The 21,947-nt window shown below is 39.0% G+C and overlaps 1 protein-coding gene across 1 annotated transcript in view; it reads right to left on the bottom strand.

Annotated features, from left to right (window-relative positions):
- The window catches only part of PRTG (protogenin), an 88,877-nt gene that overhangs the window by 4,627 nt on the left and 62,303 nt on the right, over window positions 1-21,947 (bottom strand). Inside the window, 5 exon segments of the mRNA XM_054836501.1 lie at window positions 781-963; window positions 4,554-4,724; window positions 5,485-5,612; window positions 7,340-7,526; window positions 8,063-8,158. Of these exon segments, the coding sequence (XP_054692476.1) occupies window positions 781-963; window positions 4,554-4,724; window positions 5,485-5,612; window positions 7,340-7,526; window positions 8,063-8,158 (765 nt within the window).

Here is a 21,947-nt window from a genome sequence, read left to right as displayed (position 1 = left end):
GACTTTTTGCTTATTTAGGCCTAAAATGGAACTGATTTCCAGGAAGGGAGAAAACCTGAGCAAGAAAAATCCCTGTGTTTTAATCACAATTCAATGTGTAGCAACAAGAAAAGGCTAAAAGATCCGTGTACCTGAATAATTACTAGCTCTTGTCCGCCCAAATAGCTTTAAAAATCTGTAACAAGTCACCAAGATAAATCCTCTTCTATGTCAGACAATGTATTCTTCCATTCTTATATGGAGAAACCATTGATGTTACCTTAGTTTCTGCAAGGTAACACATAGTTTTCCACAAAGAGCTGCAGGTGGGGCTGACTTCTTTGGTGAAAACATATGCTGGTGTATCACTGACTGACAGGTTGATTTGGGTTGCTGGAATACCGGGAGCCAGTGAATTCCAAGAGATTTATTTGAGATGCCATCTCATCTCTGCTGGTTCTGACTGACTCAGGGCTACTGGTGTCTCAGGCCAAACAAAGGACTTAAACGAAGTGCCTTAGAAGAGTGACTGCAAAGTTGATATTGATGTAAAATTCCAAACAGTTATGTATTCTCATTTGAAAGGCAAAGTTCCAACTTCTAAGCAACAGAGTAAACCAGTTCTGAGTTGAACTGAGATAAAAATTCCAAAATGGTTTTATATAGAAGGAAACACTACACTGTTGGGACTGCCTCACGTAAAACAGAATAGTTTACCCAGAAAGCAGTTACAAGCTAAAACAAATAGGGATCTTTTTTCCCAGTACTTGTGACAGTGGTAATCAAAACATTGCTACTGACTTGTGGAATCTCCTGAATCCAAGCGTTTAGGTCTCTGATTAGACTCTGATGTCTCCTTCGGCAAGACAGCAAGTTCTACTGCATTTGAGAAGGGTCCTTCTCCCACTTCATTGGAGGCTGCTATTTTGACCAAGTAGACATTTCCTGCTACAAGGTTTTCCAGCAAAGCCATGGTCATTGCTCCTATGAAAAGATTTGATAAACAGTTCCAGTTAGACAACATCTGTGGGAACAGACCGAGATTTAGACATTGGGACCCGCGCTTTCTTTCCAATACCACCTCCACATTTTGTCTGAGGACTGTGATCACTTTCATATGTTCTAACCCGCATATACAGGGTACAGAATGAACAGCGGGGGTGCCCGCTCATCCCTTCTGTCCTTTTTCTCCATACTGCTTGAACACAGCACCCTGTAAAGTGCCAGTATAGTTCAAAACCAAGTATAGGCTACAATACACAGCATACCAATCCTAAACCTAGTGCTAGCTGCATTTTAGTGTGATAGTGTTTATGTTGTGACACTCCAAGCATTAACTGGACTTTCAGGCACAGAAAGCAGAATGATAGACCTCTCTCATATACTAACCTGTGTGCTTCTCCTAGATCCACTGTACCATGAATGTGAAAGAAAATTGTCATAACAAAATAATTCAGGTTCAGTTTATCAAATTTCAGTCTAGTTGGTAAAATGAACAGGACAGATTTGGAAAAGTATGTTACACCACACCACACTTTTAAAATAAAATTAAACCCTATTTAGACCTGTGTAGGCTTCCTTGATTACTGTGCATCTAAGCTGTGCTGCTAAAAATATTACAGAAAATGTCTCTCTTACATGCTAAGGATTCATTTCCTAAAGTCCCTGAAGGCAGGAAAAACAGATTAAGAACATAAATAGGATTCACTTGCATCGTCCTCAGATGGCAAAACTCCTATCAAAGTCAATGAGAGCTTTGCCTGTCCAGGGACTGCAGACTGCTGCTTAAAATTCCAATTCCTTTCTCAAATGCCCATGTTTCTTCCTACCATAGAAATATATAGCTTTTCTTTCCCTAAATAGTGGCAGTTACAGAACCAAATCTATCCCTTGTTCTCTTTCACATATTCCATTCACTTTCTCAGACTTAAGTCTAAATTTCAACCTTTCAAATCAGTTTCAGAAGTCAGAATTTATAGTATCATGGGAGCATATAAAATGTAAGGTTATTTTGTTGACAGAAAAGATTATACGTTTGGCAAAAGGGAAGCTACTTCAAAAGCTATTTCAGCTCTTCCATAAAAAACACCCATTAGCTGAAAGCATTTGAAGTAAAATGTGAGGTATCTGTAACCAAAGGAGCTGTAATATTTAGCACCAGCAAGGGCGAAAGGTCACGTTTCAATATTACAGGCTCTTTCCCACCAGCTCCTTTCAAATCTGCTGCATTGCCAAAGCAAGTAAGCGCTTTGTACTGATTTACTGCATGCCAAGTGTGTAAAGGCTGTAACTTCTGATCCACTTGAAGAGAACTAGGAAGAGGGGGGAGGTGGCTGGAAGATAACTCACATCACGAATCAGCAACAAACTACAGCTATATTTTCTAATTCTGCCATGGCTAACACAAGCTCAGTCAAATTAGAGGGTTTTGTTTTTTAAGTTGGTGGATTGTTAGACATTTTCATGCATAACCTAAAGCCCATGACAGAACTTTTATAGGTGGTAGGGTTGGTTTGTGGTTTTTTGTTTTGGTTTGGTGGGGTTTTTTTAACTCTTTTTATTTGGGGCCATGTCTTTCAAGGTATGGGAAAGGAATGGGGTTAAGATTTCAGAAATCTTCTGCAGAACAAGGTTAGTATCAAGACAAAACAATGCTATTTATTGCATAGTGTTAGCTGATCTTATCAGAATAAATGCATTAAAACCCCCAAACCCTGCTTCTACCTCAAATCACCTATGAAAGGACTGTCACAGGACTATCACAGTATTTGCCCAATTTTACCTCTACATACACATTTTCTTTCACAGGCCTTTTCATCTGTACTTTAACTAAGAGCTTTACAGATTGTCCTAACATGTCAAGATGCCAGAGTTCCATGCCATGCCTCAAACCCTAATACATCTGTCAAAATACAAAATTAGTGACTCTAACATTGATGGACATAGTAATACGCTGAGATTTATAGCTATCCATTTGCTCATTCCCTCCAACACTTTCACTATGGGAACACATGAAAATGTTTAGTTATTGCCATACCCTCATCCAAAATATCTATCGTAAAATACTATTTGGGATGCTGTTCAGTTTCACAGTCATGACTGAGCTGAAGTATATACTTGAATGCAATTCAGCCACTTTGCTGCGTACAACAAATACAGCATATCGTCACCAGAATGACAAGATTTATTCTTCCAATATAAGCGCTCGGTGAATTTAAATCCACTGGGGTTTTTAGTAAGAAAAAATTAATAGTAAATTGGTCCTTTAATATTACAACTTTACATCACTGTTTCTTTCAACAATTTAATGGGACAACTTTATATCACTGTTTCTTTGAACAATTTCAATAGCAAAAAAACATGGGGTCAATCTTCCCCCTGTAGTTAGACCTCGTTGATATTTCTGAGACTAGTTATTTTTAAAAAATTTTGCTTAAGATTAATAGTAATTTCACCATTACTCTTCAGAGCTGACCATTCTATTTGAGGCCAGCCTGACAAATGCCTTTCTGCTCCAGCAAAGACAAAGCTGCACTGCTACCTTTCAAAATGGCTGTTGGTCCTTCGTCCTCTCTTCAGAAGCAGCACAAAGGAAAAGCATCATCTTTGAACTAAAGCAGCTCGCTCACTCTGATGGCGAAACAAATTGTTTCACTCACTAAGTTTTATGAATTTTCTCCACAGAAAATTTAAAGCCTCACTCTCTGCTGACAACTAAGCTTTCAGCCATGAAACAAGACAGAACAACAAAATAGTAACTCTTCCCAGGCAATCCTCTTAAATAAGCTACTGGAGCACATGACTTGACTTTGTAACACTGAGCTTCCCTCTCTGGTTTAATATATTATTAGAACATTATCTATTCAGAACTGCCTCTGCCTATTTTAAATACCAACTGAACAGTAAACGCCTTTTTCTTTTTTTCTGGCTGTAGTAGAAATCTGTTCTTGATGCAGCTCTTCAAATCGTAGTAGTATTCTGGAAAGTGCCTATAAAAATTTAGACTGTATCTACATCTAATCACAAAGGTGTGACTACAGTTCATATCACCATACGTGAATTAGTATTAGATTAGCTAGGTGGGGCTCAGCAGTACAATTCAGCCAGAGAGTTAAAATGAACTTGCAGAGCAATTTACTGGGAGCAGGGGAAAGTTCATTAAGCAAAGTGAGCTAACTGGATTGGCAGTGATTGAAAGAAACATATAAACCACACAGCCACATTTATAAATTTGTTTCTGGAGAGCAAGGCATCTCTGAGACTTCAGATTTGAAAGAGTGCATTTACAAAATGAAACCATCACAATCGTGGTTATAACAGAACTAAGATGGACGTAACTGGACTTATGAGACATTTTGGTTCACATGCCCTCCCCCCTCACCTTCTGAGTGTTAATTGGCTTTTCATACATTTTCATCACAACCATGCGAATAATTCTAAACTAATTACAACTTCCATGAGAACATTTATATGAATTTCTTTCTTATTGTAGTCCAAGGGAGCTGAAAGTAACAAAGCATCATATAAGTAGTATCATTGTTTGTCCAGTGCACTGGTTTATGATTTTCATTTACCTTCTCTGTGCAACACTTGCCATTCCCCAGCAATCCAAGACTTCCTGGATGCATAGAGGATAGTGTATCTTGTAACAACTGTTTCAGGACCATCAGGTGGCTTCCAGGAAACCAAAGCAGTATCATCCTCTATCAAAGTCACCTTCACTCCTACTGGAGGGCCAGATGGTGCTGTGAGAACAGTAACACAATGCTATTAGGCTAACCTAATTTACATGCAATTAAATTGCTCAGAAACTGATGTGCAGACCTAATGGCTACTGCTACATCCCGGATAAACAACATATAAACAAACATACTCACTGCTCCTCAAGAGAAACTCTCCTGTTAACTCTGATCTGGTCAACAGCTTAGATTTTGTAAAAGAAAATTTCATATTTTTCCTTCAACTCTAGAAGAAAACAGTTAATGACAAAACCCTACATCATTACCCTGTGAACAGGTACATCCCAAGCATTGCAATGCTGAGAACATGAAACTGAAGTTCTTGATTTTCACTGACCAAGCTGACAGAAAAGCAAACCAGCAGCTAGGGCAGTAGATGGGTAATATTCTTAGTTTCTAAAACTTCCAGGTTTTAAAATATATTCTCATAATGCCTATGAATCAACCATGCCTCTTCAATACATATCTTTTTTTTTTTTTATTCAAGCTATTTCCATTCAGTGGTTGCTAATGGTGTAAGTATATCACATTTGATATACAAATCATTGCTGATTTTAGGTAGATTTTGAGAAAGAATTTCACAGTTCCAAAACACAGATTTTCCTGACAGCATTTTTCTCTCAGCAGGAAGATCAGTATCTGTATCTCAGGGGAAAGTATTTCTCTCTCTCCTACAGACAGCTTAAAATTAGTAAGCAATTTTTCAGGCCATTTGGTTTACAGAGCTTTCTTTTTAGAACCACGTGGTCCTCTCCCAGTGCCTTACCTTCTGGAAGGGTAGTATGGTAGACTACTGGACTCCAGGGACTGGAGAGCTGGTCCACATGCAGCCGCACTGCAAATTCATACATGGTTTTTGGCTCAAGACCTTGAACTAACATGTGAGTCTCTGACCTGTACAGATGAAGGAATAAAATAAATTTAACAGCAGCAGTTGGCTTGAAGATCCCAAACTCAGATGATATCTCTTAGTCACTGTAAGTAGATTCTCACTGTCGGTTCAACACAAGACAAACCAGTTCAAGTCCAGACACATGGTCCATCTGCGCTGTCTTTCTGAAAATGTAATTGTACTAACCCTGGAGCTCCCTGGAGGATCTTATGTCTGTTGCCAGTTGACTTGAGCTCAAGTTTTTATAAAGGTTGTTTGGACATGTGATGCACAAGCAGGTCCAAGAATATTATACCAGATCTCCAGTAGGTATCCCAACCTCAGCTCTTTCCCCATTCGTCCACAGGACACTATGCTTCAAGCTGGAGTAACACTTAAACTACAACCAGCACCACTGCTGAAAAGGCATGTGCTCTTGGCTCCATCAGCTGTTCCTGGATCTGCTTCTCAGTTCACAGAATAGACATAGGCTATATGTGCAGCTTCCCCTCCCACTTATGACCTCTATCACCTCCTGTTTAGGGGATCTCTGTAGAATATGCATGTTCCCTACTTATCTTGTAGTCATACTTGGTAATTTATTAATTGTAAAATCGATTCTATTTATTGTAATATGGCAATTTACTGTTTGATCACAAAGTCAGTTGTAGACATTCTGCTTTATTTTGATTCGGGGGTTGGGGGGAGGCAGAGGAAAATCTTTCATATACACCAGGGTTAATTTTGGGTGGTAATACCTAAGTCAAGATTAAATCTCAATTTAAAATGGTGTTACTCTACAGATATTGCTTTATTAAATCTCATTTAGTATTTTCATCTTCCATACTGCAAAGGCAGCCACCAATATTTGCAATAATTTCATCCTATACAAAAAGTAGCATTCACTGCTATGCTCCATATTGCACACTAAGAATTTTACACGGTGATTATAATGTGTCTAATCGTTAAGTCAGGAGTTATACAGCAGGGGATGTGTTCTTTGAAGAGAAAACCATCAATATTAGGATGGAAACTATCTTTTAAGACAGCATTTTTCTTATTTAGAATGCTTGAGTAAACCTAAGTATTGAGGGAGCTACACACATTTGGATTCCCTCAACAGCACCAAGGCCCCCAGCATATGCAGTCACAATGGAGCTAAGTCTTCTGCTCCCATACCACCTGGGCAGAGAGTTGAACACCAAGCCCAGGCAGAATTTCTTCCCTGTTCTGCCATTCTGTGGCTCATGCATTGCTTCTTTGAAAAGTAAGCTGTAGTTCCTGCTCAGCTTTCTCCTGGCAGGGTGCCACACACTCAGGAACGTGACTTTCCCACAATAATATGCTCAGCCCTTCAAAACTCAGAAATTCTTGTTTCCAGTTTTAAAATCAGACACTGGGCTAAGTCCCATCTTTGCCCAGACAAGCTACCTATAAAATAGGTAATCTTTTTTGTTTGATTGAAGAAGAGCTTAAAATTAAATTGAACTTAGCTAAAAAGCCATTAAAAATTCAAGAGCTCGTCCAGGGATCTATCACAAGGATGACAGGTAGAGAAGCTGTTCTACAAACACATCTTAAATAACCTAAGAAACAGAACTAGCAGCCACTGAGCAAAACACACAGTCCTCTGAGGGAAATAAAAGTTGTTACAGTAAAGAGGCAATTAAGAGAGGGCAGGAAGGGTAGACACTGAGTGGGAAGGATCTGGAAATGGGAAACCAAGACTCATTAGTAGCGCTGCACTTACGTTTGAAGGTATAGAACCAGAGAAGCATTCTGCAGCCCCACTGGGTTGCAGCGGATTGTGTAGTTAATGACTTGCGCAGATGTAAAGGCAGGCTTTCCCCAGTGAAGGTAGATAGAAGATGAAGTGTTAGCTTTGGCATAGAGGTGGTGAGGGGGTGGTGGTGGCGGCACCATGCGATCACGGACAGCTGTTTAAAACAAAAAAGGAGCAAGAACTATTTAATGAGCTGTATACAGATACTGGTAAGATTAAGAGACAGGTCTGAACCCACAGGTTTAGATTCAAATCTGTCCCTACTCAGCACTACCTGGTATTCAGACCCAAGAATCTGGTTCAAGCTATTAAGGATCTCTCCTAGCCCAATACATGTCACATATTACTTCTGTAGTCCCACTTGTTTAGTCAAAAACAAAATAAAAACTACAAACAGGGACAAGGGAGAGAAATAAATCTCTCATAAGATACATGATACGTCACTGGTTAGATGATGCAGACAATCCAAGAGGGAAACAAAATGTGCTTGGTAGCTATCTTGTTTCCTCAGCTGCAGTACATGAACACAGGAGACTGTCTCAGTTGCAGGATGACTAGGATAGTATTTGTCACAGATATGATCTTTCTGGTTCTCTGTTTTACACAAAATTAAGTGATTATTTATAGGTTAAAACCACAGAGCTGGTGGGACCTTGAAACAGCTCAGCTCTTAATAAATTCTTCACTTACAGACACATCCTGGAGTGCTGACTGTTTGGTCTGCCTGGTAACCTTCTTCCATACTGTTATATGCCAGCAGCCTTACATGATACTTTCTTCTAGGATCTGCATGAAGAGAAAAGGAACTGTTAGACTCAAGCAAAAAAAATAAGGATTTTCAGACTTCTACAGATAGTGAGATAACTTGATTCTCCTGCAAGTTTGGTTCAAAACTTGTCTGCTGCAATCAGCAGACTGATGAACGGGCTGGATGCCTGGAAGCCTGATTTTTCTCCAGCCCTGCAAATTTCCCTGAATTGTTGCCCACATTGCACTAGAATGAGTCACATATCTCCCAGTCTTGTTTCCAATAGCCTGAAACAGAAGTTTGTAACAGAAATCAGCAGGAGTAGGATAAATATCACATTTCTATCTGTAACAAAATCACACCTTCACAGCTACAGAGCTAAATTTCATAGTATTATTCAGCATATTGAAAGTGCTTTCAGTCTATAATAAAGATTCGTTAAAACAAATAGCATGAGAACCACAGAAACCAACATTTATTTCTGGATAAGCAGGCTGTAACGTAGCAGAGTAATCAAAGCAAAGGCAGGAAGACAGGACCCAGCAAAGAAATGGGAGATGTGTTGGTTCTAGGTTCCTAGAGGAGGTAGATACGCTGTGAAACAGCAGCGATTGTTAATAATGCCTTTGACTCACAACTTTCACTTCCATGTGTTTTCTCAAAAGCTGGTTCTGGTGTTCTTAGAGGGTCACTGTTTCTAGCCTGAAGGGTTCCCCTATTTCCCTTTCTTCTGGCAACGTCTTTGGGTACCCATACTGCATATTGCAGTTTGCTGCTTCTCTGTTAGTGATACGCTGGCCTTGATCCAAGTGAAAAATTACTACAGAGAAATGAATTAGGAAGGGGCCTTGAGCCTTCTGTAAGTGGAGATGGCGTGGGGTACCCACAGGTGGTTAGGAGTGCAAACCACCAGGATGGCTGCACTGCTGCTCTGCAGCGTACTGCCTTGCGATGGCATTTGCAACAAATCCCTTCCGTGCGATGATGATTTGCAAGGTGGCAGCGCTTGCTACTAGCACATACGAGCTCTTCTGGGTTCAGCTACACTTCAGCGCAGTACTGATGTAGATATTAGGACATGTTTCTCTTCTCTTGTCATGAACCTATTTCTTTCTATTAAGATTTTTCAGAAGGTCTAGACAGATGTTATGCAACTGTACTGATCTTGTTTATTTCTTTTTTCCTTGCCCTAAAATACCATAATATTATCCCTTCTCAAAATAAGCTCTCCTCTTTCTCATTTTAGCTGAGATTTGACATGGCCTCTCTCAGGAAATAAACAGGAACAGAAATCCCTGACATTTCTTCACCACAAATAGGACTTTTGTTTACATCAGATCGTTAGCTCCCTCTGCAGTCTCTGCACCAGCAATACAATCTTAACAACTTGACTTGGTGGTTCCACAAAGATGGCGTAGTAATTCACCATAATGCATTTTGTAAAATCTTTTCATATTTATTTTGAAATAGACAATCTTTTTGTGCTTTAAATGAGATATCGCTAGGTAGAGTTTACATCTCTATATATTTTTATTTTTCAAAGACTATTTTACCAAAAACTAAATATAGGTATAAAGAAAAAGGGGCTCTTAAATGTGGATTAAAGTATTTCTTTGATGTGTTTAACACTAATGGTAGAATTGGCAAGAGGAGCCCATTCCTATTTTTCAAATAAGACTTTCACATAATGAGTAAACAATATAAATTAAAAAAAAGTAAAAAATGAGGTTTTGTTTTTTAAACTACAGTAAAATTCTCATTTGAAGTTTGGGGGTTTTTTTAAAGTTTACGATATCACTTTAACAACAGAGGACGTCAGTTGTTCTAGCCAACACATTAATCAGAGAAAAGGAGATGGACACAAACACAAAGAATAACCTTAAGTATGTGATAAAAAGAAAATATGGAATTTTAATATTGAAAATTCAGAAAGATAGTAAGATATTATATACAGATCATTGCATTCTCTTAAAAATTTGTAAAAAAACCGAAAGACATGTGAAGGAAAGGTGCATTTAAAAACAGTGAGTCCAACTAAAAGGGTAACTGCACTTTAAAAATACCAAGTGATTTGAATACACCAAAATCAAGTTATAGCAACTTATTGAGTGAATTACAGCATGTATCTCAGAAAAGCAGAAATATGTACCTTCCCAGGCTTCTTAACTTCTGGTAGGAATACATATATTTAGCACATAAATGAAATATTCAAAAATAAAGTCAAAATTCAAAAGAGGGGCCATCGAGACATCTTTAAGATCTCATTGGGATTGTGCTTTGTTCTAATAATCAATTCTCCCATCCATTCTTAGACAAAACTTGAATTCAGGTACTATTTAGCAGACCCTTGAACAGATTCCACGTAAACAGGCGGCATCCAGCCGGCCAAGTGTCACAGTCTATCTTTTTCTTTACAAGTTGCTGCAGAAGAGACCCCTGCTGCATTTCCGCAAGACACGGGATGACAGACACCACAATTTATCATCCTGCCAAGCACCTTCAAAAACTCTGTGCCCTTTGAAAGTGGTCACCCAGAACTGATCATCTTCACTGTGAAATGAAGAATAGCTAAGGTCTAGTGCCCTGCTGAGCTGAATGAAGAGCCTGTGAGGTCTGTTTATCCTCATTGCCTTTTTTTTTTTTTTAAAAAGTTTTCAAAAAAAAAAAAAACCCACCCTGAATTCCTCATTAACACTCGATTGGGGAGGAGAAGAAGAATAATGGAATGTGGAAGAAAGGCAAAAAAACTAACTCCCACCAAAAAAAAATTCAAATATCTGAGAAAACCAGATTTTTTTTTTTAAAGTTTCTTTAACGCTCTACATTTAGAAAAAGCACAATGTTGAACACCATTCATCTTACTCTTGTGTAATGCAGGAAGTTTCAAAAAGAACTGTTTTTCTATAGAAGAACCTGTTTAAAAATAAAGTCTCTTAACTAGTCTCTGCCATCTAAAAACCCAGGTTATTCCCACTTCAGGACATCATGGTTTGACTGGTAGCAAAACTAGTTCAACCCCAAAGCGATGTCAGAATTTTTAAGCACTCACACATTACTGCTTCTATGGTTGAAAAACCATCTGCTGTCTGTAATTGAAACAGCAACTGATAAAGGCTGCATTATGTAGTGGCCTAGAAAAGCCTAAATGTTATAGTAATCTAAAAAGGAGAATATAAAAGAATTTAAAAGACAGCGTACTGAGCAACGAAAGAAATTGATGTGAAACTTGCTTCACAGATTACATGTATACCATTAGCAAAGACCAATGCAAAGTACTTGCTGAGATGCTGTTCCGTGTTGATCATAGCGTCACCATATGCAAAACAAGATAACCAATAGCCAAAGATCTGCCTCCAGTTCCAACAGACACTTGCACACTATTTGTTTTAGGAAGTGGTGGGAAATATTATTTTGTCTGAAGTAGCCTCTGTTTAGAATATTTTTAACAATTGTTAGTTTCGTTTGCGGGTTTATGATGTGATTTACTCCTCAATGGCAATCCCAGTACAAACTTGGCATAAACACTTTCATCTGTTCATCAGCTGGATCAAACATTGAAAGCCAGACATATCCTTAGAGAGAAAACAGACTGCAGGAGCTTTCTTATCTTTAACCAGCATAGGTACCCTGAACAGTTTACCCATAAATCATTGATAAAAGATTGGGGATAGCATGGCCACCTGGGGGGCTGACAGTCTCAAATTTAGTGTATGCCATGCATGCACATTATACAGCAACAGGAGGCTCAAGAGGCTCAGAAATCAGGGAAGTGAGTATTGAGGCCATCAGTCATGCTCATAACAGACCCAAGAGCAACGCATCTTTCCACAGATCACTGCTATTCAGAAGCAAATTAGGTGCAGTGATTTACTCAGCCCATTCAACACATAAATTCAGTTTAAGTAAAAAAACCTCCCATCAAGATTTCAACTCTGCATTTTCAAAATTTCTCTGAACAGCCTGGTAACACTGAGTCATTTCAATTAATCCTCTTGCAATTGCCAGCATTTGTGTAGTGGTTGAAGGCTTGCTCCCAGCCGTAAGGTGAAGAGGAACAATTCTGTAGCCTATTGAGCAACTGGCTGAATTCTTTAATGTTAGTTTCTGTTGAATGTGGTTTGTTTTCGTTTAGTTTTTTTAGTGCTGCTGCACTAAAGCCTACAGCTTTTTAATAGGCATTTTTATTGTTATTACTTAAATCAGCTGGTGGAAAGGACACAAAAACTACACTGTACAAATCAAGAGGCTGGCACTGATGTTGATATAAATGTGCTAGAACTAGTTAATAAATTTTATTACAAGAGTGCCTCTGGAGTACACAGAGACTGTCTTTTAAAAGACATTATAGGCTGGATGTGATAAGCTGGCAAAGCTTCACACAGTACAAAGGATCTGCCTCACACACCCTTTTTATATCACCAAACCCTGTCAGTATTAAAAGCATGTGAATACTAGTTCAACCACACGCACAAATTTCACCTCTAGTAATAATACTTCTATAAAGTAAGAGTAGGAAAAAGCTAAATATCCCTAATATTGATTTCAAATTATCAAAACAGATACTCTCGCAAAAATCACTGGTTTACAATTTATGTACGATCAGCATCATTTTCCTGTGGCGCTTTTTGTAGGTATGTCATTGCTCCCTGGTGATACTCCTCTGGAATCCCATATCCTGTCATTCACTCTCCCATAAAAATCAGCAGTGAGCCCTGCAGATTCAACCCTGATAGGGCTTTCAGCAGCAAGACACATGGGAGAGCCTTCTCTGTTTTCTGAGTCTATGAATAGGTTCTACACCCTATAGTAAAACTACGGCAAAGCTAAATACTGCAAGTATGAGCAAAAAAATTAAGTAGAACTATTGTTTAAAACATGGATTGTAACTTGGAAAAACCAGTAAACATTACAGTAGCTGAAGCCTGGTAAGAGTTTGGATGACAACGATTTACTTGTGTATTTTACTGTTTTACTACATCCTTGAGATATAATCTTAGAGATTATGTTCAGCTTCTCAGAAAGCAAATAGGAAGCTCATAGCAGTTACTAGTGTTAATGCTGTAAAAAACAATTCTTCAAGAAAAATACTACAGGGCACTCAGATGTTCCAACCCTGGTTTTGTGACAAGTCATTTCATTTCCCAGCATGGAGGGAGAACCACGCTGCTTATCTGTCTGGACACAAGAAACCGAGAGAAACTGCAAAAATTGAGACTTTATTAGCAGTTCTCTTGCTCTACAGTTCATTGGAACATTCACATTTTATTGCACCAGCTCCAAGTTATTCAGTATTCTTTACTACTGCCATCAGCCTTGCTTCTATGTAAATCTTCCATTTCTCTTTCAGTAAGGGGAGAAGTTGCTACTACAAAGCAGCTGTCGGTCAGAAATAGTCATTCAGATTTTCCCATTTTCTTTTCCAAAACTTAAGATTTGAACATGTTCAAATTATATATATTTATTAAACATACAGAACCCAGTTTTCAAAGCTTAGGAAAATATAAATGGTCTAGTAAATACATACACAATGTTAGGCAAAAGCAACTAGAGAGCGGATACCTTCTCATGCCAGAAATAGTTTTAGTATATGTTGGTGTATTCCACAGAATTCCATTGACCTACTGTCTCAAACTTAGTTCTTCTAAAACATTGAGACAAACACACAAAAAACCATATAAAACAATCTGGCAGTGTCCCGCAATAGAATAAATGGTGCTTCTGTTGACCCTTACTGGCGTCTGAAATATATCCACTGAAAAGCTAGGTTTTGCTACCACGACTGCTGCAACAGCTACCAGTGTTTGGAAGGGAGGGGGGGAAATCTCAGAAAGAGTTCCTCTGTTTTGAAGACATTTTCCTAGTGATAAAGGTGACATAGGAAGAGGAAGACCTCTCCAACCACCGTGGGTTAGTTCCATCTGGTAGAGTTATACCTCATTACTGCCAGATGGTGTCCTCATGCACTTCCAATGAACATAGCTGGAAAAACTAGAGGCATCAAAGATTAAATGCCTGTATTAGCAGTTAAACAACTAAAAACAAAAATACGCTTCTAATAATTTTGCAGCTGGTGAAGTAGTTTTTAATGCAACTACCTCATTCTTAAATGACCAAGATTTCACAGACTGAACTTTTAGGAAAAGTTACTAAGAACAATAAAGTCACTTCCATATTCACAATGCAACAAAAAATCCATTCTCAATGCATTCTATTACATAATTAAAAGCCTCTCAGCTTAAAGCAGCACAACACTAACACCATAGCCGATGAGAAATCCTAATCCAGATATAATTCCATCCGGCCTTCTCAAAAGAATACACAGAAGTGCCTATGTCCTGATTACATTCTAACACTATCTTCTAATCAGTTTTCTGCAAAAGACCAAACTGTGTTTATCCCATTCCAATTTTGATAATTTTTCTTCATACAATTCTTCTATTCCAGGTAAATTTATATCATTAAAGATAAGTATAAAACCTGTAGCAGGTTCAACAACCACATCGTACACACGAGACACTCTGGGTAACCGTTCATTCAGCTGAAGCTTATACGGAATACAAAATGAAGAGTCCTAAATCAGGAGTGTTACAGAGCTGTGTTTGCTGATATCAACACAGCCAAAATTTTGGCTTTCTGGCAAATGCTTCATAGAAAGCATCTGTTTACAGGCTACTTAGCCAAGGTTACAGGAGAGTGTAATATTGCAACCCCTAAAAGCCCTGTCATTGTTTCCTTCAGCTGCTGCATGTTTGTGAAGCTCTGAAGGCCTTGAAAGGAGCCAGAGCCGAGCCAACAGGTCAGGGCTAGATAAAATTAAGAAAGAATCCAAGGTCAGACCATGAAAGAACTTTTTTTTTTTCCCTCCACTCCTCCAGAACAGTAAGCCTGCATCCAGCAGCCTTTCATTCAGTCCTGATAAGAAGAGACAGCACTCCACAATCTGGATTTCAGACTTTTTAAGTCCTCTTTGGGGAGAGGAAAAGATAAGGAAGCCCAGAGAAAATGGACATTTTACTGTCATTTACTGTTGACTCATTAAGTCTGGATACTGAACATACTTTCATACCTGTTTTGAACATCTCCATTCTCAGCACTTTAAAAGGAAAACATTGATAGAAATAAAAGTATTGAGGGCTTTGTTCTTGTTTCTAAAAGAATTAGGATTGTACAGAATTTCTAGAGAAAAAAAAAAAAACAAAAAAGTTCAGTGGCTTGATGTTCTGAGTCGAGTTCAGCAACTAGAAACCTAGAAACACCTTCTTAAGCTACATCCAATATGGCAATTCTAACAGTTGGGGAAGGGGATAAGAAAAGTATTTCAGTTTTATTCTAGCTTACATACGAAATTTTAAATAATACTTTATTTCTTTCAATTAAAGGTAGTAAAACCACGCCACACTCAGAGGGCTGAAAAAATAGTTGTTTTAAGAACAAAACTTCTGTGGCCAAATGTCCATTTTTAATTTAATCTTTTGTGCTGCTGGATTTTTTGTGTAACCTACAGGTCCATTGTTGGGTAGTGGTCCGGCTGGATAGCTCATTGGTCTGGTTTGCCAGGGTGACTGCGCTGCCCCCAAGCCCGTCCCTTCAACACAATACACTCCAGATAATTATTCAAAGAAGAGGCCAGCAGCATGGGCTGCTCTGACATCAGGTCATGGCCTTTGACATCGAATCTGGGGCTAGCCAAAGTCTGCTCCAAGCAACAGAGGTCCAGGGGAATTATTAAGGGGGAAGGGTGGGAAAGGAAGGACCCTAAGAAATACTATCCTTAAAAATGTACTTTTGAAGCAAAGTAATGTAAATACAGCAGAAACTTATTAGGAAAATAAGCAAATACATTTCGAATATACTAGACAAAAAGGACAGAGAGAAGCACATCAAGCCAAACAGTAACGTAAAGTTGGAAAGTAGGAGGATGACAGGGATTCAAGACTGTTCCTCTCAAAAATAGGTATTCCCTCACAGATTTTCAGTAATGGATTTTATTTCTCTTTTCTAAAAAATGCCCTTTTACCTTGCTGGAGTACATATGATTAAGCAAATAAACACAGTTTAGCAATCCTGTTCTATTACGTTTTTTAAAATCTTGTTGAGGCTCTGGATATGTAATTTCTAAGTGTTATTACTAGCTTCAGATAATATTTAATTACTTATATTTTTAAAGGAGTTGGAATTTCAATTGATCACACAGTTTAAATGCCAACTTTTTAATATCAGATTAAAATAGTTTGAGAGGTTACAAATGGCCAACGTTTTACATCTCATGGGTTCTTTTTCAATTTAAAGGTAACTTTAAAGAGTTAAATAGAACAAAGACTGTCTGTGGTAACCATGTTTTCCTTTGCAAACCAAATAACTGAAGTAGAAACTAAGCAATTTGTTCTTTGTACAACATTGTAAAAGTTTATTTTGGTAGAAACTAGAACATATGACATATGTGAATTGATCCAGCTAAACGGCTGGCTTTCCACGGCTTTGGATGGCTCTCGCTTATTTGTCTAAATCTGAAAAGGGTCTGTATCCCTTTTGTAGCTTTGTGCTATCCCCTTAGAGGGCCCCAGAACAAACAACACCTCACACCCCCTTGCAGTAAAAACATCACCTCTCCTACTGCCCACCATCAGCAATAGCAGCTTTATACAAAAAAAGGGGGGGAGGTCTAGCGAGGCAGGCTAAATTCCCAGCATACAGCACTTTAGCCTGATGGAAACAGGAGAACTATCTGAATGTCTCTAATCTTTTTACAAGAAGTGAAGCAAATCTCAAGAATTTTAAGTTTGCTCAATTTCCTTACGGGCGTAGAACATTACTACTATGCCTGCAACGTTTTCAGTCAGTCCCTATGTTTCTCTTGTACTTTAGAGAACTGTTAAATTGCAGAAGCAAAAAGCTCTCTTCCAATATTATTCTAACAACACACTCTCAAACTAGCAGACACCCTTACATTAACTAGCCTGGCTCACCGTTTTCAAAGTGAGCCCTCAAAAGCTAACTTGAAAGCAATACCAGAGGCCTGGACAAACACCTAATTTTGATCTTTTGTGCTCGTCTTTTCTTCTGAGAGACCTTTTCTTTTGTTGCTGCCCAGTGGAAAGCACATAGCTCATTGGTCCTGCTTTGAAAGATGAGAGCACTGCCCCTCAGTCCACCCCTCAGAGCACAATCACTTTAATGGAATTATGTAGAGAGGCCATCTCTGGAAGAAGAAAGGGAGGGCGAGGGGGGAGGGAAAGAGTGTCCGAAGGAGCCGGCAGAGCCTTAATTACCCCAGTTACTAACACAGATATGTCTGCTGAGAATTCACGCAGTGGTCCATATCGGATGTGCCACTCTGTACAACAGGTTCCCTTACATACAGCAACTGACCCATGCACGAGTGACAGAAAACAGTGAATCAAACATTACAGTAGAGGGTCAGGAAAAAAAAAAAAGCAGCCCCCCACACACACACAAATGCTGCTACAACCACGCCTCAAAACAGTAGTGTACTATAAAAGGTTCTTTTCCATAAGATAGAAGAGACTGAAAAGATGATCGCCCCAGTGAAGACCAACATTTCTGGGTTGCAGAGAGGAAGGAAGTTCGGACAATTTCCTGACCTTCAGGCTATGCGGAACTTTTCCAGAAAATGTGTCTAAACACAATGCAATAAGCACTCTACCAAGTTTAGTTTAACATCTGTTTAGGTACCAAGCTCTGGCATACACACGCGCTGACTGCCTGACATCCAGCATCACCTTACAAACAACACATTTTTACACAATGACAAAGGCAATCTGTTCACAGCACCCAAACTTTCCCCTGAAGCTATGAAATAAATTTTCTTTCAGAACCAACATTTTCTGCTGGTCTGTCATGGACTCCCCATGCCATTTTGACCCTTTTGTGCAGCAAAATGAAAACACTATCTATCATCACTTGCACCACAGTGACTTTCTAGGAGGTGCGCAGTTTCATTGCAAAAACCGTCTGTGGTCTGGTGACTCTTCTTAGATCTCAAGCTTTAGGAATTGTGCTGTCACAAGCATGACTGCAACATACCAATGTTTCAGGTAGGGCAGTTAACTATCAGTCTAGTGCTCTCCCCCTCCAGAGGGCAACAAGGAATTGCACTAAAACACATTCACATTGCTAAATGGAAAACAAGTCAGTCATGACAGGAAAACAAGCAAAAATATATGCAAGCAGAAACCACCACTGTATTTTTCTTAAGGCAAATACTGACTACATAGCTTATATGCAGCTGCATCTGTAATTAGGGCCCAAACTTCAGTGGGACATTCTGTTATTGCAGGTGTCAAGGGCCATGTGTGCTCCTGCTCACACAGCACTCTCTTTGATTTGTCAGACACCAGGTTGTGGTGGTGCACCTACTAGACAGCCAGACACCTAATCTACGCTCTGTGTCCATGGTCTGGCCAGCACACACAGTTGTGTGAGCACTGGAGTATTACTATACAGACACTTGGCAAACATAAATAAAGCAACTGCTTAATGAAGCTCAAAATTTGGCGCTCATTTGTTGAATAGAGGGTGGAGGGGCAAGTTAACCTAGAAGGCTGACAAGTTTTATAGTGAATTTGCTAAGCTGACATTTGTCAGACTGCCAGTTAGTCTGATATACATTTACTGCTTCTAATATGACAACTCTCAAACTTCATTTGCTGAAGTTAAATCCGGATGCATTAAAAAAAGCTTAAAATAAAAGGCTGGCATCAAGCTCTCTTTGCACACTACTTTTAATGCAAAGTATTCATTGAAAACTCAGCATATAATGCTAAACATTTTCCAGTTACAAAGGCTAATAAACCAGGAAGCGGGGAAGACAGCTAACAGCACTTGTAAAGACTTCAACTCAAATGCCTTAGCTTAGCAGGTAATCTCACCTGACATGTGGTGGCATGAGGTCTCTGTTTCCTCAGCCATGAAATGCATTGCAGTATCTCCTTCCATACATCAACATGTCTGTTACTTTTCCCTCACTATCTTAGGTGCCTCATTCTCTACAGCCTGACTGGTTGCATATCTTTGACATTTAGCAAGGGTATTCATTTTAATTACATTTAGATTATGCTGAACAACCTCCCTAGTGGTTTGGCACAGCGGTGTTATTTTTAGTCTTTACATTTTCATGCAGCACATCCCGGACTTCTAAAACATGCCCTGAAGAAAATTTCCATTTGTAATGATAATAAAAGTATCCAGGACCCTACAACGTCCTTGGCTCTAATGTGCACCGCTGTTATAGTCAATGGCACACTAGCATGAGCTATTCATAATAAGTTTTGTGGTAGGAATTTGCACAGGAAAGTTTATTAAAAGAACACAGTAAGTGAGAGCTTGTCACCAGGCGATGACACCTGATATACTACATGCTTATATTCCTTGCTGAATGCTTTCAGTGAGCTTTGGTACAAATACCCATCTAGGAGGCCAGGAGAACTTGCTTCTCTGTAAAAATTATACTAACTTTTCATCTCCACACTGATTCCACTTAAAACCACATTTCAATGGCATCTTGTGTTCATCTCTTTCCAGGCCAGGACTCTATTCTTCTAAGATAATTCACCAGAAGGATTACTCAGTCTATATTAGTGGCAGCAGCTGTGCAAATTAATGTTGTTGTTGCTTTTAGTTAAATAGATGTTAATGGTTTATTTGAAGACTATTTAATTAAGAGCAAATTTCTGGAAGAGTACTCTTGAAAGCACCATAGACAGACCTTGTAGGTGAGTGTAAAAGGGGTCAACATGTGCAATCTGAATTTGGACCTAATATTCTCAGGAGCTTAAATCCTTTACTCAGAGTAATTCTCTGAACTGTGTTCTGCACATTAATACCCTTCTAAAAAAATGTTGTTTCGCAGTCATACAAAGAAGCATCTAAACAAGAAGGGTAGCCTGAAAGAAAATCTTTTGCTCTTCTGGCTGACAACACAGCACCTACTGTTTCTTTTATACTTTGTGGTGTTTTGTAAAGACAAAAGAGTATTTTCCCCCCCACTTGGAAATGGATTACAACACATTTTTAATGTAAATCCTACTTACTCCAGGTAAATAGTACTGTACTTTAAAGGATGTTCAGAATAGCACAGAACAGCAATAACAACATGGAAAAGTAAATTACAACTTTGCAGAATCTGGAATAGAATTTCACAGATTGTGTCCCTTTTTCCAAGAATACTTTTTATGCGTGTAAAGTATTTTCATAATTATATAGATGGGAATTTGGTCTGGCTTAAACTTTTCCTTCAAATTTTTTTTAACTTTTTTTTATAAACAAAATAACTTCTCATGGGAAGCAATGCTATTGTCATCAATATGTTTGACCACAGTTAACAGTTGTAATTTAAATCTTTTGCCATACCTGCTGTATTTTTTATTTAGTTTTGTGAAGAACAAGCATTGAATACATGTCAAACATTGTATTAGCAAACTGAAAGGTACATAGTAAAAGACTAGGACACTACTCATAATCAAGGTTATTTTTGTTATCCTTCCTAATGCATTCAAGATTTAAATCCAAGGTATATTACTATCTTGATTGAAAAAGGGAGAACAAAATTATCTTGATGTAATTCCTCTGCATATGAAGTTTATACAACACTTAGAAAATGGAAAGCAGTCTGACTGACTGATTACTTAAGTAAAATAAACACACGGCTACTTAACTCTTAGCTAGATATCTTCCTTTGCACAATTAAAAGGGTTTCCCATCATTAATTCAGTTTTACAAATGCTAAGTTGAGCCTGCAGTTTGATGAGCATTTTAAACCAGCATTAGCCAACACTGCTACTGAAAGAAGCCAGCCTGCCTCCCCTCACCCTTCAGCCACTCACTCCTGCCACTGCCTTCATTTGCCAAGTTCTTTTTCATTCAGGGCTGTGCAACCACTCAAGTGTTAACGCAAGCACAGAGAGGAGCAGCACAAATTAGCACAGACAGGTACACAAGGAATGTGAGGTGTTTTCTTCCAAAAGTGCCAGCTTTTGCTACTTTATTGTGCTCAGAGTTCCACTTTGATGAACTGAGAACTAAGTGACATCCCAGGGTGATGGAGCAAGCCACTGGCAGAACCACCTCACTGTTCCCAGCTGTGGCCAGCTGGTTAGGACACAACACAGCCACCACGAGTCTGTTTCACCTTATGCAGCCTGGTGAAATTGTGAACCTCAAATCTATCCACACAAAAACTGCGATGACAGAATAGCCGTGTTATGAATTTATTAATAAAAGAAGTTTCCCTCAAGGGGGAGCTGTTATCTAATAGACTGAATGCAAAGCTGGAAATCTGGAAATTTACAGCTCAGTTGTATCACTGATTTCAGGGATATCACATCACACTCAGTTTAAACCATCAGTACTCGAGCAGCTCCATGAAAATGGCCTTTCTCTTCCTTATGTTTCAGGTACCCAGTTTGTAAGATAGGGCAGTGAACACTCATCCACCTGTGAAACTCGTTGGAATGATTATAAAGTGCTGAAAGAATGCAGCATGTGTTATTAGCAGAAATAACAAATAAAAGTGGAAATTTGAATAACTGCCTAAAGTGGATTTTTGTCACACCGCTCCAGGTAGCGCGCTTCAGCAGCCTTGCACGGGGGCACAAGGGACAACACAGGCTCTGGGGTCCACCAGGGGAGATGACTCCTGGCTTCAACAAGGGGGAAGATGAACCTTCGGAGGCAGATCTTCCAACAGGGAGGCTCGAGCAAAGAGGGAAGCGTAGGCACTGCTGGGCCAGCCAGAGTACCACGGACTCGTGCCTGCACTCTGAATCACGCTAAGCAATTCGCTTTTCTGTCCTACAACCTGACTGTGCT

This window comes from Grus americana, chromosome 10, assembly GCF_028858705.1.
Source record: "Grus americana isolate bGruAme1 chromosome 10, bGruAme1.mat, whole genome shotgun sequence".
NCBI lineage: Eukaryota > Metazoa > Chordata > Aves > Gruiformes > Gruidae > Grus > Grus americana.
The sequence above is the reverse complement of the archived record's forward strand: the minus strand, read 5'-3'. Positions and strand labels throughout refer to the sequence as shown.